This window comes from Oncorhynchus mykiss, chromosome 16 (assembly GCF_057628025.1).
Source record: "Oncorhynchus mykiss isolate SJ-2025 chromosome 16, ASM5762802v1, whole genome shotgun sequence".
NCBI classification, from domain to species: domain Eukaryota; kingdom Metazoa; phylum Chordata; class Actinopteri; order Salmoniformes; family Salmonidae; genus Oncorhynchus; species Oncorhynchus mykiss.
The window spans coordinates 24,341,636-24,363,634 of NC_143037.1; the positions used below are offsets into that span (position 1 = coordinate 24,341,636).

At 43.3% G+C, this 21,999-nt stretch overlaps 1 protein-coding gene across 2 annotated transcripts in view; it reads left to right on the plus strand.

Annotated features, from left to right (window-relative positions):
• Positions 1-21,922, plus strand: part of LOC110491690 (zinc finger protein 385C) — a 152,918-nt gene extending 130,996 nt beyond the window's left edge. For both annotated transcript variants that reach the window (XM_021565326.3, XM_090202332.1), the window contains 8 exons: positions 4,184-4,326; positions 5,562-5,669; positions 7,799-7,985; positions 13,419-13,787; positions 13,945-14,147; positions 14,397-14,495; positions 14,623-14,715; positions 17,919-21,922. In XM_021565326.3, coding sequence (XP_021421001.3) covers positions 4,184-4,326; positions 5,562-5,669; positions 7,799-7,985; positions 13,419-13,787; positions 13,945-14,147; positions 14,397-14,495; positions 14,623-14,715; positions 17,919-18,155 — 1,439 coding nt within the window. In that variant the 3' untranslated portion in view covers positions 18,156-21,922. The remainder of the gene's footprint in view (positions 1-4,183; positions 4,327-5,561; positions 5,670-7,798; positions 7,986-13,418; positions 13,788-13,944; positions 14,148-14,396; positions 14,496-14,622; positions 14,716-17,918) is intronic.
• The last annotated feature ends 77 nt before the right edge of the window (positions 21,923-21,999 follow it).

Below are 21,999 nucleotides of genomic sequence, written 5' to 3' on the forward strand. Positions count from 1 at the left end.
GAGAGAGAGAATGGGGTGACAGAGAGAGAGAGCGGGGGAGAGAAAGGAGAAACAGAGAATGAGAGAGAGTGAAGGGAGAGAGTAAGAGAGAGAGCTAGAGGAGAGAGAGTTAGAAGGAGAGAGAGTTAGAAAGAGAGGGAGATAGAAAGAACGAGAGAGTCAAGGTCCCCAAAAGTCACAACTTAGCACAGCACCCAGTTAGGGGGGAAAATGTTCCCCTAGTTTCTGCTTTATCACACACACACACGCACGCACAAAAGCACAAACACACATTCTATTTAATGGATCCTGATTGCTATTAATGTGTGCTGATGGTAATATCTCCAGGGGAAGTGTTCACCTCCATCAAGATCAAAAGTAATATAATTGGCTATTTAAGTCCCATTTGCTCTCGCTCGCTCGTTCTCTCTCTCGCTCTCGCTCTCTCTCGCTCTCTCTCACTCTCTCTTCCATCTCTCTCTCTCTCTGCTGACCAATCTCTTATAGCTGTACCACAATAGAAATGTGTGCGCCAAGCTGCAGTACTCCAAACTTGATTTGGATTAAGTGCTGTCCTTAATCCTTAAAATATTCTGGTTATTTTTGGACAATTTAGCACATTGAGAGTTCTAGTGGACAGAAGGACAGAAATGTGTAGATTGAAGTACTCAGTACGGCAGTAGGGATGGGCACGGGTATTCGATTATTCTAATATCCGAACAGACGTTAGTATTCAATTACCTGGGAGAGTATTATTTTAAAGGCTTTGGCTAAAATGCAATCAAATGATCTGTGACATTGCTACATAGCCAACAAGGATAGACCATTACATTCAAAATTATAATAAAACTAGTGATGCACCAATATGACATTTTTGGCCGATACCGATATCCGATATTTTCCTGGTCAAAAACACTCGATACCGATAACTGATATTTAAAATGTCCCATAGGGCGGCGCACAATTGGCCCAGCGTCGTCCGGGTTTGGCTGGGGTAGGCGGTCATTTTATATAAGAATTTGTTCTTAACTGACTTGCCTAATTAAATAAAGTTACACACACCACACTGACCAAAAAGTTATTTTGTTGGCATTTACGTATGTCCCCATTACCAGTAAAACATAATCAAAACCTATTTATTTCACTTACTTACTTTGCTGTTTCGTTGTTCATTTGTTCAGTCATTTCATTCTCAACCAGGATTTCTATGGAACGCAGTTTGGGTCTTTGCCAAATAAGCTTGTTGATCAATCAGGACCTGAATATGACTGCACGTCACATAATAATTTAACGCGTTCATAATTTTTTTATGTAGTTATTACACATTGATTACAATATCACTCGTATTTCATATGTCACAACGATTCATCGATATACGTATACTATGATGCTGGTAAAGTTGTCTCGCACCTGCTGGTCATAAAAAAAAGCTAGCTAGCTGATGGATGCAAATAATGTTCTTCCCCAAAACAACATAATCTGTTTCAGCTAGCTAACTATATAGCTGGGTGTCATCATCTAAAATATCCCTAATTTATACTTTTTATTTGATTAATGGTGGTTGGACCCATCTATGTGAAGCTAGCCACAATAAGGAATAGCCACAAGAGAGGACTTTGCGGTGAGCTTTCAAAATAAAAGTATGTCATTGACAGTGATGCAAATAAATACAAAGAGTAGAATTATGCCATAATTGAATAGATCGTGCTAAACAAGGATGGAATGTTGTTATATAAAATCAACAAAAGACAAGAATTTGTCAATTTGACAACAATCTGTTGAAATCACACTGGATGTATTATACTTTAGAATTGCATTAGGGGCATACTTATTTCACTGTACAGCCTTACCTATGGATTATGGATCAATGACATGGGGTATCAGTCTACTCAGTGACACCCAGAGAAAATTAGCGTCGTAGCTCTTATAGCGGGACTCAAATGTGAATTGAGCCACATTTATTGTCAACCTTTGTGTATTGAACACTATTCCAGAGGAAAAACATTGTGTGGATGTTTTGGAGGAGGACATTGGGTATATCTTGGGTATTGTGTAGACTGATACCTCATTTCATTGATCCCCAATCCTTAGGTAATGCTGTACAGTGCAATATGAATATAAATACACACAATCGGCTGACTGGGGAGGTGATTTCACACAGTCACAGTCCCGCGATAAGAGCTAATATTTGCGTAAACTCTTCACAGTTGTGTTCTGTGGGTGTCACAGAGTAGACTGATAACCCATTTCATTGCTTCACATTTCAAACTTGTTTAACATTATCTAGTCTAAATATGGAATGATCCCACCAATTGTAACCTTCTGCATCCCTATTAAAGAGGTATTTTTATTTTGAAGGCAAACTGCAAATTCCACTATTGTGCCTAATCCTGATTGTGGCTAGCTTCACAACACATAACCTGGTGCGGTCGAGCCTCACTTGCTGGCTGCTTATAACGTTAGCTTTGGGCAACAGGGTTAAGTATCTGGCTAGTTTTTTATTTTCATGAACTGAAGTTCAATTTCAATAGGCGAACAACAAGTGGCTACCTACCTAATACTTACTCACAAGGATTCCTAAATCATTGCTAAGAATAAGGAAAATGACTGCAGTTTCTACTGGTCATTGTTTTCAGGCTGGTTGTATTGGTGCTAGTTAGGTACCAAGCTAAAGCTAGCTACCCCAGAAGTTGCGGTAATGCTTTATTACCAACATGGTATTGTAAACACATCATTCGTGGCCTGTGTTTACAGACTTTTTTGTACAGCTTTGACAGTGCTACTGGCTTGCATGTGAAAATTCAGAACACACAACATTCTATAATAGAACTGTGTTATTTGACGTGTCAAATTAAAAGCTTATTTAACTCGTCAAATAGTGTTATTGTCAAATAGTGTTATTAGACGTGTATCCTTTTTGACACGCAAAGACCCAAACGGCGTTCCATAGTATGTCGTCGCAAAGCTAATAACAGTGACGATATTACTGTGTAACTCCGGTAGGGCAACATCTGAAAAATAGCGCACTTGGTTGTGTGTACCGGTGCTCGACCAGTCGTGAAGTCCAACATCACCCACGACAGAGAACGGTTGATTGTCAAGGGCAATGAATTCCATTATCTTGGCGTTAATGGATTTCACCTTTGAGTTATCTCACTGAAATGTTCTTACTCTTTCAAATGACTGCTCGACTTGTTGACTGCTCGATCCACACAGCAGACATTGTGGGCTAGGTTAGGAATGCTGTGTTGCACGTGTAGCGCAAAATTTTACGTAGCGTCAATACGTCATGTACCCACGTTATATAGGTATGCACGTCAGCTTTGACATCGGTTTTGCACATCGGCGTTAAACTAGACATCGGCCGATACCAATGTTGCCAATTTTAGCAAATATCGTCCGATTCTGATATGTTCACCAATATATTGTGCATCCCTAAATGAAATGACTGTTTTATGACAGTTTTTATGACTGCGCCCCATAAAAAAGACAATCAATTAATTCCGGAATTAAGTTGGCTAAATGAGAAGGAGTAGGCTACAATGATCACCCAACAGGTAGGCTGTTGTTTCATATGAATGGAGTTGTTGTAGACAAGGACAGCAAGCGCAAAATAGCCTCAATTAACCTAACTACTTTAGCTAGCTGGCTACTGTAGCTAGGTAGCTTCTTTACAACAATTTGATGTGGTCAAGACAAGCACTTCCAGATGGTTTGATATATAACCTATTGCAGCAACAAGTTTGTCTAACTAGTTTGAGTCGGTTTGGCTTCTCTCTCTCTCTCTCTCTGACTGTCACACACACACTGGTCCCTGAAATAAACTTGTATTTCAACTATCTGGATAAATGTCATGATATTATTCGAATAGCAAAATAATTTTGAATTCTCATCCCTATACGGCAGTCAGAATTTATTTCAAGGAGAGGTGTGGCTTTGTATTCATTTCCATTGAAAATGTCCACAAGATGTCAGTCTTTGAGTGCACAAGGATGATAGGAAGTCAGAGTCTACCAAGTAGCTTGGGAGGTGTGTTGATCACCTCCAGTTGACACCGCCAATACAGCAAAAGTTATCAGTGACAGATGAATTCTAGCCTTAGCCCATTGTCTTACGCCAGATAGTATGTCAGGTATAATTGACAACACCTGTTGGAAGACAATGGATTTTCAGCATCTGTATGTCCTCCACCCACCCTCTACAGGTACACTGTCCCAGGCCAACCCCCTCCTGGCCTCCCTATCCCTCCCGGGACGGCCCCTCCAGACCCAGCTGGACATCAAGCACTTCCTGCCGCTCCACGTCAACGCCTCCTCCCCCCTCAACCTCTTCCCCAACTTCAACATGGTGAGCTGCTCTCACACACACAGATGCATGTAGACAGGCATGCACACACTAGGGTTGGGCGGTATCCAGATTTTCATACCGTTTCTGTACCATACCGGGGTATACGGTATATACGAAGGAACACTATTTTTTTTTATTTTTTTTGCCACACAAAACTATTTAGGCAACAGGGATCTTGATCCATGGGGGGGTTTGCATGTATCTGTTCTAAGCAATAAGCTTGATCTTGACATCTAGCCACTTAGTTAGCAAGTTAGCAAACCAAATGCATAGCTGGAACCCAAGGCTTGATAATTTGATAATCTTTGCCCCCAACCCACATTTTTTTATATATATTTTTGGGGAGGTATTGAAAATCATATCGTTTGTTTTTCAAAATACCCCAGTATACGGTATAAATGGAATATCGCCAAAGCACACACAGGTATTCATGCGCATGCTCATGTACACACACACACACACACACACACACACACACACACACACACACACACACACACACACACACACACACACAGAATGTCCAGTTCCTGTCTTATTACCTGTTCCTCTATGTACTTGATGACATGTATACACATACTGTACATCTATGAACTCCAAAACACACCTTGTCACATCTTTTGGATTAGGTGTGTTGTGGCAAGTGCAGGCGGAAGTGACATCACACCACTCAAATATGGAGAAGCTGCACATGGAGAGATCCACGATTGACTGTTAGTTTTTCTATTTGATGGCCTCATACAGGGATGCTCAACTACAGTCCTGGAGGGCAGCAGTGTTGGCTGGCTGTCTTCTTATGTCCTTGCCTCATAATATCAGACCAAATAATTTTGTTCAGAAATCTCTTGACAATCAAGAAATCAGCAGGGCCCTCAAGGACTGGCGTTGTGCAATCCTTCCTGACCTTAGTTGTAGGGTTGCAGGATTTTCCTCCATACCTGATTCTACTAATCAGGTGCTCCTCAAGACCTTGATTAGGGTCGTGTTCATTAGGCCACAAACGGAATCAAACAGACTGAAACAGGGAATACCTGGACTCATTTTCCCTTTCCGTTGCGAAGCTTTCTAAAAGTTTTCCGTTGTGTGCCCTGATGAACATGAGCCAGGTATTTTAGAGTAAAGGCCTACAGGAGAATAGCTCCCCAGGAGGGTTAGTTGACCGCCCATGTAATAGTTAGACACCACTTAATCTGAGTAATGTTTGTGTTTAGTCTGGCTTGTTTTGTGTGCGACAGATGGACCCGGTTCAGAAGGCGGTTATCAACCACACGTTCGGTGTTGCACCGCCTAAGAGGAAACAGATCATCTCCTGCAACATCTGTCACCTCCGCTTCAACTCCACCGTAAGTCAGTCAACTCCGTTGCCACAATACTACAGGCTGAAGCTATCCTCCTCTCTTGTCGTTCATCACTCTGACGGTGTATGTGTGCACGTGTGCTCCTGTTCCTCTATCTCTGAAAGTGGTGTGTGTTGTGTTGTGTTGTTGTTGTTGTCGCTGAGCCTCTCTCCACCTATCAGCCAGAAAAAGCATTAAACCCAGACACCCTCTCTCTGCTGGCATTCAAATCCCCACATAGAAGAACCATCACAGTCCACACACACAAAAACGGACACTCACACTCACTGAGCACACAGAGACACATGAACACAGAGGGAATGCTCAATACATCTGTAGACTGCTCCGTTCATGAGAACTAATTACATTTTTGGGGCTCAAGCTATGCTTGTCAATTAATTGAAGAACTGCTTGACGGGGCTGTGATGTATTGTATACAGTATATATACAGTGCATTTGGAAAGAATTCAGACCCCTTGACTTTTTCCACATTTTGTTACGTTACAGCCTTATTCTAAAATTGATTAAATATTTTTTCCCCTCATCAATCCACACACAATACCCCATAATGACAAAGGGAAAACAGGTTTTTAGATTTTTTTGCAAATTCATAAACATGTGAAAACAGTAATACCTTGAATACATAAGTATTCAGACCCTTTGCTATGAGACTCGAAATTGAGCTCAGGTGCATCTTGTTTCCATTGATCATGCTTGAGATTTTTCTACAACTTGATTGAAGTCCAGGTGTGATAAATTCAATTGATTGGACATTATTTGGAAAGGCACACATTTGTCTATATAAGGTCCCACAGTTGACAGTGCATGTTAGAGCAAAAACCAACCCACGAGATCGAAGGAATTGTCTGTAGAGCTCCAAGACAGGATTGTGTCGAGGCACAGATCTGGGGAAGTTTACCAAAACATTTCTGCAGCATTGAAGGTCCCCAAGAACACAGTGGTCTCCATCATTGAATGGAAGAAGTTTGGATCCACCAAGACTCTTCCTAGAGCTGGCCACCTGGCCAAACTCAGCAATCAGGGAGAAGTGCCTTAGTCACTCAGACAGAGCTCCAGAGTTCATCTGTAGAGATGGGAGAAACTTCCAGAAGGACAACCATCTCTGCAGCACTCCACCAATCAGGCTTTTATGGTAGAGTGACAAGATGGAAGCCACTCCTCAATAAAAGGCACATGACAGCCTGCTTGGGGTTTGCCAAAGGCACCTAAGGACTCTCAGACCATAAGAAACAAGATTCTCTGGTCTGATAAAACCAAGATTGAACTCTTTGGCCTGAATACTAAGCGTCACTTCTGGAGGAAACCAGGCACCATCCCTACGGTGAAGCATGGTGGTGGCAGCAGCATCATGCTGTGGGGATATTTTTCAGCGGCAGGGACGTGGGGACTGGTCAGGAACGTGGGAAAGATTAACGGAGCAAAGTACAGAGATCCTTAATGAAAACCTGCTCCAGAGCACTCAGGACCTCAGACTGGGGCGATGGTTCACCTTCCAACAGGACAACGACCTTAAGCACACAGCCAAGACAACGCAGGAGTGGCTTCGGGACAAGTCTCTGAATGTCCTTGAGTGGCCCAGCCAGCCTGACTTGAACCTGATTGAACATCTCTGGAGAGCAGGGATGCTCCGCATCCAACCTGACAGAGCTTGAGAGGATCTACAGAGAAGAATCGGAGAAACTCCCCAAATACAGGTGTGCCAAGCTTGTAGCGTCATACCCAAGAAGACTCGAGGCTGTTATCGCAGCCAAAGGTGCTTCAACAAAGTACTGAGTAAAGGGTCTGAATACTTATGTAAATGTATTATTTCAGTTTTTAATTTCTTTATACATTTTCAATAATTAAAAAAAAACTGTTTTTGCCTCATTATGGGGTATTTTGTGTAGATTGAAAAAAACAAATTAATAAGGCTGTAATGTATCAAAATGTGGAAAAAGTCCAGAGGTCTGAATACTTTCCGAATGCACTGTATGAACTGTGTAACTAGTTACCAAGTTTTTTGCCAAAATCTTTCCCCTTTCCTAATTTCTTGTCATTTTTGGTTTCTGTTCTGATGCTGAGATCCAGGGATCTCTTCTCCTCTCATACTGTTTCTTTGTCTCCTCCATGACCAGAACCAGGCTGAGGCTCACTACAAGGGCCACAAACACGCACGCAAGCTGAAATCCATGGACGCCCAGAGGAACCGTCAGAGGGGCCATGGCTCCATGGCAGGGAGGGAGAGAGACAGAGACAGGGGGAAGACTGGAGTGGCAAAGTTCCTACCAGCACTGATGGACCCCAGCCTCACAGAAGGAACAGGTAAAATACCAGGTCTGGAAAAAAAGCTCCCCTCTCGCCTTCCTTTGAAGTAAGGATTGAGATCTGATTGTGATCAGCAATTAGGATTCATGTTAGATCATTGATCATAGCAAGGAACGTGCATGCGGAGGATGTCGTTTTGACATGTAGGAGCGGAGCTGTTGTTGTAAGCTATCCTGGAATTCACAGTGATTATGGTTCTGTTTCACGATTGTTTCAATTCACTGAATAAGAGTAGATTCCAGGCTTATTGTAACCTTGTTTTCTGTCCGCAAAACACAGCACAGAAACAGCACAGAAACTTGCCCATAATAACCATTTTAGGTTGACAAGACAGCTACTCTTAATCCAAGTTTGGAATGCTACTGCTAGGGATTGCGTTGCATACAATGCATTTTCATGACAGTTGTGTCGAAACCGCTTTAAAGATCACAGATTTCTCACAGACATCGTAAAAAGCTAAGTTACGGTAGGAGATCATTCCTGCTATAAATATTTTTTAGCATTTTAGTGCTATTTTGTGGACAGAAAATGTTGCCCATACCGTTTACCGATCAAAACAGTATCTTTGTCTTCCTGTTATTTTGTCTCTTTGTCTTGTCGTTTGTCAATCCATTTTTCTCATCTGAAAATAGCCCCATCTCCTGTCGCTCCTTCCTTCGCCGTATTTACTAGACTCATCTTCGTTTTCTATTGATTCTCTCCATACTTCGTTCACCATAATTCAATTCCATTTAATGACATAATGATAGAGCCTTTATATCCAGGGTAACCATGGCAATTGATTAATGGAGAGAAAGGGAGAGAGAAAAAACAGAGAGAGAAAGGGACAGTGAGGAAGAAAGGGAGAAAGAGTGAGAGAAAGGTTATTGATTTATAACTAACAGTCTCGTATATTCCTGTCTTTGACCATCGTTGTTATATGTTTACTTTGACAATGTACAGTGCGTTCAGAAAGTATTCACAGCCCTTGACTTTTCCAAATTGTATTGTTTTACAGCCTGAATTTAAAATGGATTCGATTGAGATTGTTTTTGTCACTGACCTACAGACAATACCCAATAATATCAAATAATTATGTTTTTCTAAATTTTGACAAACTAATTCAAAATGAAAAGTTGAAATGTCTTGAGTCAATAAGTATTCAACCCCTTTATTATGGCAAGACTGAATAAGTTCAGGAATAAAAATTGGTCATATAATAAGTTGCATGGACTCACTCTGTGTGCAATAATAGTGTTGAACATGATTTTTGAATGACTACCTCATCTCTGTACCCCACACATACAATTATCTGTAAGGTCCCTCAGTTGAACTGTGAATTTCAAACACGGATTCAACCACAAAGGCCAGGGAGGTTTTCCAATGCCTCGCAAAGAAGGGCACCTATTGGTAGATAGGTTTTTTAAAAAGCAGACATTGAATATCCCTTTGAGCATGGTGAAGTTATTAATTACACTTTGGATGGTGTATCAATACACCCAAACACTACAAAGATACAGGTGTCCTTCCTAACTCAGTTGCCGGAGAGGAAGGAAACTACTCAGGGATTTCACTGTGAGGCCAATGGTGACCGTAAAACAGTTACAAAGTTTAAAGGTTGTGATATGAGAAAACTGAGAATGGGTCAACAATAGTGTAGTTACTCCACAATAGTAACCTATTTGACAGAGTGAAAAGAAGGACGCCTGTACAGAATACAAATATTCCAATACATGCATCTTGTTTGCAGTAAGACACTAAAGTAATACTATAACAAAGCAATTCATTTTTTACCTGAATACAAAGTGTTATGTTTGGGGCAAGTCCAATACAACAGATTACTGGGTAGCACTCTCCATATTTTCAAGCATAGTGGTGGCTGCATAATGTTATGGGTATGCTTGTAATTGTTAAGGACTGGGGAGTTTTTCATAATAAAAAATAAACGGAATGGAGCTAAGCACAGGCAAAATCCTAGAGGAAGACCTGGTTCAGTCTGCTTTCCACCAAACACTGGGAGATTAATTCAACTTTCAGCAGGACAATAACCTACATATGTGGCAGCTCCCTTATGAATGATGAGGATTTTCATAGGGCAAATGGATGCTCCCTTACTAGACGTCCGTGGGTGCTATTAAAATAGGCTGACGGCCCCAGGTCGCCCCCCAAAGGCCTTGTCTTCCGGGAAGTAAAAAAAATAACTTTACAGGACACCCTGTCACGCCCTGACCATAGAGAGCCCTTTGTTCTCTATGGTGTAGTAGGTCAGGACGTGACCTGGGGGTGATCTAGTATATCTATTTCTATGTTGGTGCTAATGTGTTTCCCAATTAGAGGCAGCTGTTTATCTTTGCATCTGATTGGGGATCATATTTAGGTAGCTATTTCCCCACCTGTGTTTTGTGGGATATTGATTGTTTTTATTTGTTTATTTATTTCACCTTTATTTAACCAGGTAGGCAAGTTGAGAACAAGTTCTCATTTACAATTGCGACCTGGCCAAGATAAAGCAAAGCAGTTTGACACATACAACAACACAGAATTACACATGGAGTAAAACAAACATACAGTAGAAAAATAAGTCTATATACAATGTGTGCAAATGAGGTGACATAAGGGAGGTAAAGGCAACAAAAAAAGGCCATGGTGACAAAGTAAATACAATTTAGCAAGTAAAAAACTGGAATGGTAGATTTGCAGTGAATGAATGTGCAAGGTAGAGATAGAAATAATGGGGTGCAAAGGAGCAAAATAAATAAATACAGTAGGGGGAGAGGTAGTTGTTTGGGCTAAATTATATATGGGCTATGCTGCTCTGACAGCTGGTGCTTAAAGCTAGTGAGGGAGATGTGTTTCCAGTTTCAGAGATTTTTGTAGTTCGTTCCAGTCATTGTCAGCAGAGAACTGAAAGGAAAGGCGGCCAAAGGAAGAATTGGTTTTGGGGGTGACCAGAGAGATATACCTGCGGAGCGCGTGCTACAGGTGGGTGCTGCTATGGTGACCAGCGAGCTGAGATAAGGGGGAACTTTACCTAGCAGGGTCTTGTAGATGACCTGGAGCCAGTGGGTTTGGCGACGAGTATGAAGCGAGTGCCAGCCAACGAGAGCGTACAGGTCGCAGTGGTGGGTAGTACTGTATATGGGGCTTTGGTGACAAAACGGATGGCACTGTGATAGACTGCATCCAATTTATTGAGTAGGGTATTGGAGGCTATTTTGTTAATGACATCGCCGAAGTTGAGGATCGGTAGGATGGTCAGTTTTACAAGGGTATGTTTGGCAGCATGAGTGAAGGATGCTTTGTTGCGAAATAGGAAGCCAATTCTAGATTTAACTTTGGATTGGAGATGTTTGATGTGAGCCTGGAAGGAGAGTTTACAGTCTAACCAGACACCTAGGTATTTGTAATTGTCCACATATTCTAAGTCAGAACCGTCCAGAGTAGTGATGTTGGACAGGTGGGCAGGTGCAGGCAGCGATCGTTTGAAGAGCATGCATTTAGTTTTACTTGTATTTAAGAGGAATTGGAGGCCACGGAAGGAGAGTTGTATGGCATTGAAGCTCGGCTGGAGGGTTGTTAACACAGTGTCCAAAGAAGGGCCAGAAGTATACAGAATGGTGTCGTCTGCGTAGAGGTGGATCAGAGACTCACCAGTAGCAAGAGCGACATCATTGATGTATACAAAGAAGAGAGTCGGTCCAAGAATTGAACCTTGTGGCACCCCCATAGAGACTGCCAGAGGCCCGGACAACAGGCTCTCCGATTTGACACACTGAACTCTATCAGAGAAGTAGTTGGTGAACCAGGCGAGGCAATCATTTGAGAAACCAAGGCTATTGAGTCTGCCAATGAGGATGTGGTGATTGACAGAGTCGAAAGCCTTGGCCAGGTCAATGAATACGGCTGCACGGTATTGTTTCTTATCAATGGCGGTTAAGATATCATTTAGGACCTTGAGCGTGCCTTGTCCATTGCTGTTCTGGTTAGTGTTAATTGGCTTATTTCACTGTAGAGCCTCTAGCCCTGCTCATTATACATTATCCAACCTTTCTGTTCCACCACCCACACATGCGATGACATCACCTGGTTTCAATTATGTTTCTAGAGAAAATATCTCTCTCATCACTCAATACCTAGGTTTACCTCCACTGTATTCACATCCTACCATACCTTTGTCTGTACATTATACCTTGAAGCTATTTTATCGCCCCCAGAAACCTCCTTTTACTCTCTGTTCCAGACGTTCTAGACGACCAATTCTCATAGCTTTTAGCCGTACCCTTATCCTACTCCTCCTCTGTTCCTCTGGTGATGTAGAGGTTAATCCAGGCCCTGCAGTGCCTAGTTCCACTCCTACTCCCCAGGTGCTCTCATTTGTTGACTTCTGTAACCGTAGAAGCCTTGGTTTTATGCATGTTAACATTAGAAGCCTCCTCCCTAAGTTTGTTTTATTTACTGCTTTAGCACACTGCCAATCCGGATGTCCTAGCCGTGTCTGAATCCTGGCTTAGGAAGTCCACCAAAACAGACAGACCATCCTACCGATCCTCGGGGTAATGCCCCGCCTTATCTCAGCTCACTGGTCACCATAGCAGCACCTGCCAGTAGCACATGCTCCAGCAGGTATATTTCACTGGTCATCCCCAAAGCCAATTCTTCCTTTGGCCACCTCTCCTTCTAGTTCTCTGCTGCCAATGACTGGAACGAACTGCAAAAATCACTAAAGCTGGAGACTCTTACCTCCCTCACTAGCTTTGAGCACCAGCTGTCAGAGCAGCTCACAGGTCACTGCACCTGTACATAGCTCATCTGTAAATAGCCCATCCAATCTACCTCATTCCCCTACTGTATTTATTTCTTTATCTTGCTCCTTTGCACCCCAGTATCTTGCACATTCATCTTCTGCACATTCTACCATTCCAGTGTTTAATTGCTATATTGTAATTACTTCGCCACCATGGCATATTTATTGCTGTATATAGATTTTTATACTGTATTATTGATTGTATGTTTGTTTATTCCATGTGTGTTGTTGTATGTGTCGAACTGCTTTGCTTTGTCTTGGCCAGGTCGCAGTTGCAAATGAGAACTTGTTCTCAACTAGCCTACCTGGTTAAATAAAGGTTCAATAAAAAAATACCAGTGATGAGCAATGCTCTCAGTAAACAGAATCTACATCTGCCAGTGTTTTTAATTGAATCCAGCTCTCACCTGAATCCACTGTCTTACGCTGCCTGATATAGTTGCCAAGTGAATGCTGGCCTTTCTCCCCCCATGTAGCCCTAACCCCATTGTCTTACGTCAGATAGAGACTCGAGTCAGGTGAGGGACTAATGCTGTGTAAGAGTGAAGCCACCTGTCAGAAGACAATTTAACCCCAATCCCTGTTTGTATGTGAATACCACATGTATGATAACTCTTACACAGCAACTTCTCTCTCTCTCTCCCCAGGCCTGCTCTCGTCTCGCCAGCCCCCCACCAGACCGAAGCTGGATGACACCCTCCAGGGGGTCTCCCCCACCCCTATGCCTGTCTCGGAGACCTCTTCCCTGGACGCCTTGGCCCTCCTCTCCCCCCACGTCTCCCCTGCTGTCTACCAGCTCTCCGAGCTCACGTCAGATGGTAGCCCTATGGAGGGCCCCAGCCCGACCCCAGACTCCAACCCGTCACTGGAGGGCCAGGGGGAGTCCCCAGGGGCACCAGGAGGGGAAGAGGAGACCAGGCAGGGCAAAAAGAGCCCCCCTGCCAAGCAGCACCTCCACTGTCCCATGTGCAAAATCACAGTCAACTCCTCATCCCAGCTAGAAGCCCACTATAGCGGTATGCACTGCAATATGTCTATATGGCTACTCGCACTGCATTTGCTATTGAGTGATAAGTAGATACTATTTAAATGCTGGCCTATGATTCTGATTAAATACATTTTTTTACTGATAAATTAATCAATAGCTATGTGGTCGTGTCTGTGCCTTTCTAGGCTCCAAACACAAGCAGATGCTGGAGGGCCAGGTGGGTGCTCAGGCGCGACGCCGAGGCAAGGTAATGTCATTGCTTAGGCCGACATGCAGGAGCAAGCAGGCAATAAGCAGCAAGGCCAGGGTGGGCGTGGCCCTGGCTAGCCAACCGTTCCACTGCGAGATGTGCGAGGTGTCCGTCAACTCGGAGACGCAGCTCAAACAGGTGTGTGTGTTTGTGAGTGTTTCTGAGTGTGTGTAGTACAGCCTCAAAATATATATGCCATGCAGTCAGTCCTTGAATTTGGAGCTGCCTATGAATTTGAGAGGGGTTACATTTCCCTAGCCCCATCCCTCAGCTGTAGACCAATACAATTGGGATTTTCGATTATATTTCGAATGAATCCCAGAATGTAGCTTTTAAGGGATGTTTCTGTCAGTATAAAACCTAACATGCTTTGCTTTTGTCCCTCAGCACATGAGCAGCAGAAGACACAAAGACCGGTTGTCAGGAAAGCCCCAGAAACCGAAGTTCAGCCCTTATACTAAGAGCCAGCCAAACCCTGTTTTAGCGGTGATTGTCCGTCCAACACACACACACATCACACCAACTACCCCTCCTGTTCTGCCCATTCATTCCCACACAGCCAGCGTTCTTATTTTGTCACCCCCTTTCCCCCGTTCTTGTGTCCTCTCTGCAGAGCGTGAGATGGAGTGGTTTCCCGTTTGGGGGGGTGACCTCGGCCATAGGGAAACTGGCCAGCCACTGCCACCTCAGCACTTACAGCCCTCAGGTGGATGTTTTGTGAATGTATTTTTAGCAACCAGAGACAGATGTCTTTATCTGGTTGACTGGATGTTTTACCAGATAACCAAACTATGACATCAGATGTCTTTACCTGCATGTAACAGAGACCAGTTGGTTGTATTTGAGTTATATCCGGTCTTCTAACCCAGAAAACCAGTTTAAAGGCAGGAAATAACGTCAGGGATTTTACCTGCTTAGGAAGAGTAAGAACCTGAATTTGAATTGGGCAATTGTCTTAGGTGGCTCTGGTCACATAAACGACAAACACACATTTACTCACATTCCCAAACTGTCTCTGTCCCATTGTCTATCTATGGGGTTAATGAACTGAGCACTATAGCGTGCTGCTGCTATGTCGGATAGCTGACAAAGGGCCATGTTTGGGAATAGGCATGGTCACGTTCTTTCACAGTTCACTCACTACAAAAATAACTGCTTGAAAGTTGGTGAGGCCAAATATACTGGCAGGCACAATAAGGTCTCTCACACATGTAAACATAGCCTCACACACACACAAGTACATGCTCGCACACCAACACATACACACACACGCCACACACACACACACACACACACACACACACACACACACACACACACACAGACACAGACACAGACAGACAAAGACAGAGGGCCGCACAGGATTTGTGTTTGGCCAGCTGCTGGGTAGAGGCAGTGTCTCAGGCCATGGTCACAATCTTGTCTGGGATATTTAAGGCCAGTTCGTGAGGTTGCCAACAATCCACACTGGCTTCACACAAATTGATGGTGATGGATATTCACTTTCATGTTTCATTCACCCTCACTCTGACGTTAATGTTGTGGTTAGCTGAATGCATACAGGCCTGATCTAGAGTATAACTTTTTGGATACAATTTTATGGGCTTGAAGAGAGAGAGCATTGTTAGACTGATTCTGACATGGGACACCATGTGAACATACTTTCTGGCCGAACAATAGCTATGTTTCCATCCATTTGGCGACAGATTATTATGGGAATATTCTAAAATACGGATAAAGAAAATATTCCCACCAGTGGTGTGTTTCCACCAAACTGGCTTCCACCAGTGCGTGATGAGGTAATGCACACAACAGTTGACTTTTCACTTAAGTTTTTATGTTCCAAATACAAAATGTAAGTTCAATGTGTTTCCCGTTGCATTTTCAACTATATTGTCGCTAAAACGGTTGCGTTAAATAGCAACTATGCCGACTCTGGTCTTGCCACGTCCGCTCTAGGCAACAGCTGGCAGATACAGTGCGGTTGGCTAGTCTACATGATGCGATTATTATGGATAAGATCAAGAATATTTATATCTGTCAAACGGCAGGCAAGCATCGATCATCATGTCACCAGAATAAGACCCTCGATATTTATTGGAAAGGAGCATCAAGATCACCATGCACTTTCACCACCCTGTGAAGTTCATCGGAACTTTTTTCATCAGTAGCCTAATAAACTGCATCGTTTCCTGAGTCATAGCGGGAAGACCACACACCATATCATCGCAAGACTCCCAAGTTTACTTCGATATGAAGGTTATTATATAAATATTTGGCGATGAAGGCATTTCCACTGCTGTTTCTCGCATAAATAATTTGACCGACAAAACAAGATCCCACCATGTCGAACGAACAAATGATCTGTCGACATTTATAAAATTGTACCGAAACTGTTTCCATCACAGCTGGTACCACAGAGCTTGAGGTGGCCGGTATTCAATCAATTGCAGATAGTGGGTTTTCCAAATATTGCTTTGAGAAGTTGAATTTGCACAACTGTAAGTCCTGGATGGAGGGAGTTATGGAAAATCCATAACTATCAGGAAATTATTGAATACCAGACCAAGGTCAGCCACGCAATCTCCATAGACAAACAATGGCAGTAGAATGACCTTACTGAAGAGCTCAGTGACTTTCAACGTGGAACCGTCATAGGATGCCACCTTTCCGACAAGTCAGATCATCACATTTGTCTGCCCTACTAGAGCTGCTCCTGTCAACAGTAAGTGCTGCTATTGTGAAGTGGAAACGTTAGGCCACACAAGCTCACAGAACAGGACCGCCGAGTGCTGAAGTGCATGGTCTGTCCTCTGTTGCAACACTCACTACCGAGTTCCAAACTGCCTCTGGAAGCAACGTCAGCACAATAACTGTTCGTCAGGGAGCTTCATGAAATGGGTTTCTATGTCCGAGCAGCAGCACACAAGCCTAAGATCACCATGCGCAATGCCAGCCGATGTAAAGCTCGCCGCCATTGGACTCTAGAGCAGTGGAAATGCGTTCTCTGGAGCGATGAATCACGCTTCACCATCTGGCAGTCCGACGGACGAATCTGGGTTTGGTGAATGCCAGGAGAACGCTACCTGCCTCAATGCATAGAGCCAACTATGATGTTTGGTGGAGAAGCTATAAGGGTCTGGGGCTGTTTTTCATGTTTCTGGCTAGGCCCCTTAGTTCCAGTGAAGGGAAATGGTAACGCTACAGCATATGAGATTCTAGACGATTCTGTCCATACTGAAATGGTTTGTCGAGATCGGTTTGGAATAACTTGACTGGCCTGCACAGAACCCTGACCTCAACCCCATTGAACACCTTTGAAATTAATTGGATGCCGACTGCGAGCTAGGCCTAATCGCCCAACATCAGTGCCCGACCTCACTAATGCTCTTGTGACTGAATGGAAGTAAGTCCCCGCAGCAATGTTCCAACATTTAGTAGAAAGCATTGCCAGAAGAGTGGAGGCTGTTATAGCAGAAAAGGGGGGACTAACTCCGTATTAATGCCCATGATTTTGGAATGAGATGTTCGACGAGCAGGTGTCCACATACTTTTGGTAAGGTAGTGTATGTCTAATACCTGTGCCGAGGTTGATGTACACATTTTTGCCGGTACAATTGAACCAATATAATAGTACCAAAAGTATAAACTCCATGCTAAATCAAGCACACCTCAAAGAGGTATTTGACCCTGGGTTGTGTTCATTAAGCACCAAATGGAGGAACACAGACGGAAACTGGCTGGGACTACTTTGACTTGCCCAATAAAAAATGCAAATTTTTGTTTTCCATTGCAAATAGTTTCAAAACTTTTTTTTGTTGCGTGCGCTAATGAACTTGACCTGCATGTAAGTTTGTTGAATAGCTGCTGCAGACTCATACTAAAAACCCTATGGTTCCTCTCTTCCAGACCAAACTGGCCCTGCAGAAGCAGCTGTCCAAGGCCCTGTCGGCAGGTTTCCTGGCCAGCCGCATGAACCCGGCCACCCTTTGCACCATGGCCTCCAATCCTCTGACCCTGCGGTGCCCCCCGGGGCCAGGCCATACACCCCTCATCCAGACCCCCCTGCTCAGCCCCGCGCTCTTCAGGCCCGCCCCGGGGCCCCTGAGGGCCACTCACACGCCCATTATCTTCTCGCCATACTAGCCGAGTTTGGACTAGCCTGGATCAAATTGGCATACATTTACATTTTAGTAGAGCAGACGATCTAGCCCAGCCTTTCTAGATGAAAAATAAGGACCTAAGTGGAGCTACTCTGAGGCCCTGTCCAGAAACAACCCTTTACCCTCCATCCTTGGCAGTTGTGCACAGTACAGTATATCATTTAATGATTAGATAGGTACTGTATGTAAGCAATATGGTTGGAGCTCCACTTTGACTTCTAATAGGCTAATTTGAATGTTCACACTATCGCTGAAACCCATCAAATCCTTTCAGATCTTCACAAGTGCACAGAGGTTAAGGGTTGATTTTGTACAGGGCCTAAAATGTTTCTATGCAGCCAATGAGAGCAGAGCAGCGTGCCACCAAGTCCAACATGCAAAACCGCTTACTGGCTACGGTGCTACACACTGGAGAACCAGAGATGGCCGTGGCGTTTCAGCCACAAAATTGTTGCCCCTCTCTCCCGTTGGCTCTCTGACGACTGTCGACTGCATGCTCCAACGTGGTCTGGAGGACCCTCTTTGAAGCCATAGCGATGAACGATCAAGTTGTATTTGTTTTGTGCTATTTATTAGATGACGATAGAGAAGTAGGCCTATATTTATGTCACGTATAGTGTCTGTTGCCGATGTCCCCTCACTTTAGGATTTTCCAAACAGTTTCACTCTGGGAGTAGGCCTACACTGTCAGATTTCCCTTGTCCAGTATTAGTCCAGCACCTTTTTGTCAAGGATACTGTTTTATTTGTGTTGTGCTTTCAGCTAAGGTACTTTTCAACTAACACTTTCATTGAAACCCAGTATTAAATCCCAAAAGAGCAAACCTAGCTAGGTAGAGCCTCCACTGGCCGCCAATGTATCACTCTCTCTCTCTCTCTCTCTCTCTCTCTCTCTCTGTCTGTCTCTCTTGTCTCTGTCTGTCTGTACTTCTGTTTTCTAAAGCCTTGTTGATGTTGGCCAACCTAAATAAAACAGGTTTGGTTTGCTAGGTTGCAGCCGGTATCCACCGCATTCACGGTAAATGCTGCATACTGTATGTCGGCTCAAACAGAAAGGACTTTCAAATGTCAATTCGCTATAACGCGGATCTACCTAAACGGTTTGAATCCTGGCTTTGGTCTGGGAACATGATGCCGAGTCCAAGCAACCACAGACCCATCAGACAACACATTATTAGTAATTCTGTGTGGCTCAGGCAACGGCATGGTCATGTGTTCAATTCTTGCAGGGAACACATACACGTACTAAAGAATGTATGCACTCACTATACTTCAAGTCGCTCTGGATAAATGATGTATACCCTGCTCTCAGCATTTGACAGAGAAAGATACATAAAATGTAGCTGGTCCCAGATCTCTATATGCTTTCAAGATATTCAGAGGAGCTGGCTCAAGCAGATCTGAAGTCAGGTTAACATTGATGGGTATAAGAAGGTATCGATGGGGTAAGGGTTACTCTCTCTCGTGCTCTTTATTTTTCCTCTTTCTCCCTTTCTTCCCTGTGTAAAAAGCAGTATTAGTAGAGCTGCAATCAGCACCCCACTCAAACCTGATGGAGAATATTTTACTTCAGGGAAACAAGACTAAAGAGACAGAGAGAAGGGGGAGGGAGAAAGAGAGTGAGAGAGGCCTGCGTTCAAAACACCCATAATCTGGGGCTTATTCAGGAGGGTGCAACGTCACAGAACATTTATCATTTAGCATAGAAGTACAGTACCAGTCAAAAGTTTGGACACACCTACTCATTCAATGGTTTTTCTTTATTTTTTACTATTTTCTACATTGTAGAATAATAGTGAAGACATCAAAACTATGAAATAACATATGGATTCATGTAGCAACCAAAACAGTAGCCACCCTTTGCCTTGATGACAGCTTTGCACACTCTTGACATTCTCTCAGCCAGCTTCACCTGGTTGAGAGTTCCCACAAATGCAGAGCACTTGTTGGCTGCTTTTCCTTCACTCTGCGTTCCAACTCATCCCAAACCTTCTCAATTGGGTTGAGGTCGGGTGATTGTGGAGGCCAGGTCATCTGATGCAACACTCCATCACTCTCCATCTTGGTCAAATAGCTCGCACACAGCTTGTAGGTGTGTTGGGTTATTGTTCTGTTGACAAACAAATGATAGTCCCACTAAGCGCAAACCAGATGGGATGGCGTATCGCTGCAGAAGGCTGTGGTAGCCATGCTGGTTAAGTGTGCCTTGAATTCTAAATAAATCACAGACAGTGTCACCAGCAAAGCACCATCACACCTCCTCCTCAATACTTCACGGTGGGAACCACACATGCAGAGATCATCCGTTCATCTACTCCGCGTCTCACAAAGACACGGCGGTTGGAACCACAAATCTCAAATTTGGATTCATCAGACTAAAGGACAGATTTCCACTGGTCTAATGTCCATTGCTCATGTTTCTTGGCCCAAGCAAGTCTCTTCTTATTATTGGTGTAGTAGTGGTGTAGTAGCTTTAGTAGTGGTTTCTTTGCAGCAATTCTACCATGAAGGACTGATTCACGCAGTCTCCTCTGAACAGTTGATGTTGAGATGTGTCTGTTACTTGAACTCTGTGAAGCATTTATTTGGGCTGCAATTTCTGAGGCTGGTAACTCTAATGAACTTTTCCTCTGTAGCAGAGGTTACTCTGCGTATTCCTTTCCTGTGTCGGACCTCTTGAGAGGACCGCTTGATGGTTTTTACAACTGCACTTCAATAAACTTTTAAAGTTCTTGAAATGTTCCGTATTGACTGACCATCATGTCTTAAAGTAATGATGGACTGTTGTTTCTCTTTGCTTATTTGAGCTGTTCTTGCCATAATATGGACTTGGTCTTTTACCAAATATGTCTATCTTCTGTATACCACCACTACCATGTCATACAATTGATTGGCTCAAACGCATTAAGAAGGAAAGAAATTCCACAAATGAACTTTTAACAAGGTACACCTGTTAATTGAAATGCATTCCAGGTGACTACCTCATGAAGGTGTTTGAGATAATTCCAAGAGTGTGTCAGGCTGTCATCAAGGCAAAAGGTACTGTAGCTACTTTGAAGAATCTGAAATATATTTTGATTTAACACATATTTGGCTACTACATGATTCCATGTGTTATTTCATAGTTTGATGTCTTCACTATTATTCTACAATGTAGAAAATAGTAAAAATAAAGAAAAACCCGTGAATGAGTAGGTGAGTCCAAACTTTTGGCTGGTACTGTATATCACATAGATAGGCAGTCCTCTTTGTCATAGAGAATAAGAAATCCCACTCTATACGGTGCATTTCGATCTGCAAAGTTCTGAAACGTTTCACTCTTTTGAACAATCTCCAGATGCCACCAAGCACACTGTTTATGGGAGTCTGAAGTACAGGAGCTCCTCTTTAACAAGTGGGAATCATGTCCTGATGCTTTAGCCTGATAATGTGTAGTATGAGGACTTCATTCATTCCTGAGGAAGCTGGTAAGTGTTTTCACAAAAGGGGACTATTGAAGATGTAACACCGCTGTAGTTTTAAGCCCCTGCCAACCCTCAGTTTTGTGTCCTTTGTTCTAACTGCTTGTGCTGAAATATTGCAATATTACGTCATTTTAAAGTTGTATTTAAGTGTCATCCAGTGGACTACATGGGTAGCTTCATTTTCCATCCATTGCAATAATGTAAATTGGTATTCATAAAGAACATGTCGATATGATGTCTGTATCGTTGTACATGACCTTATGAAGAATACAGATTTTTCATAGAAATGTATCTCCTGTGTTACCTTACTCTACAGTGCCTCTTGTTGTTATACTGGCGCACAATTGTAAGGATACAATTATTC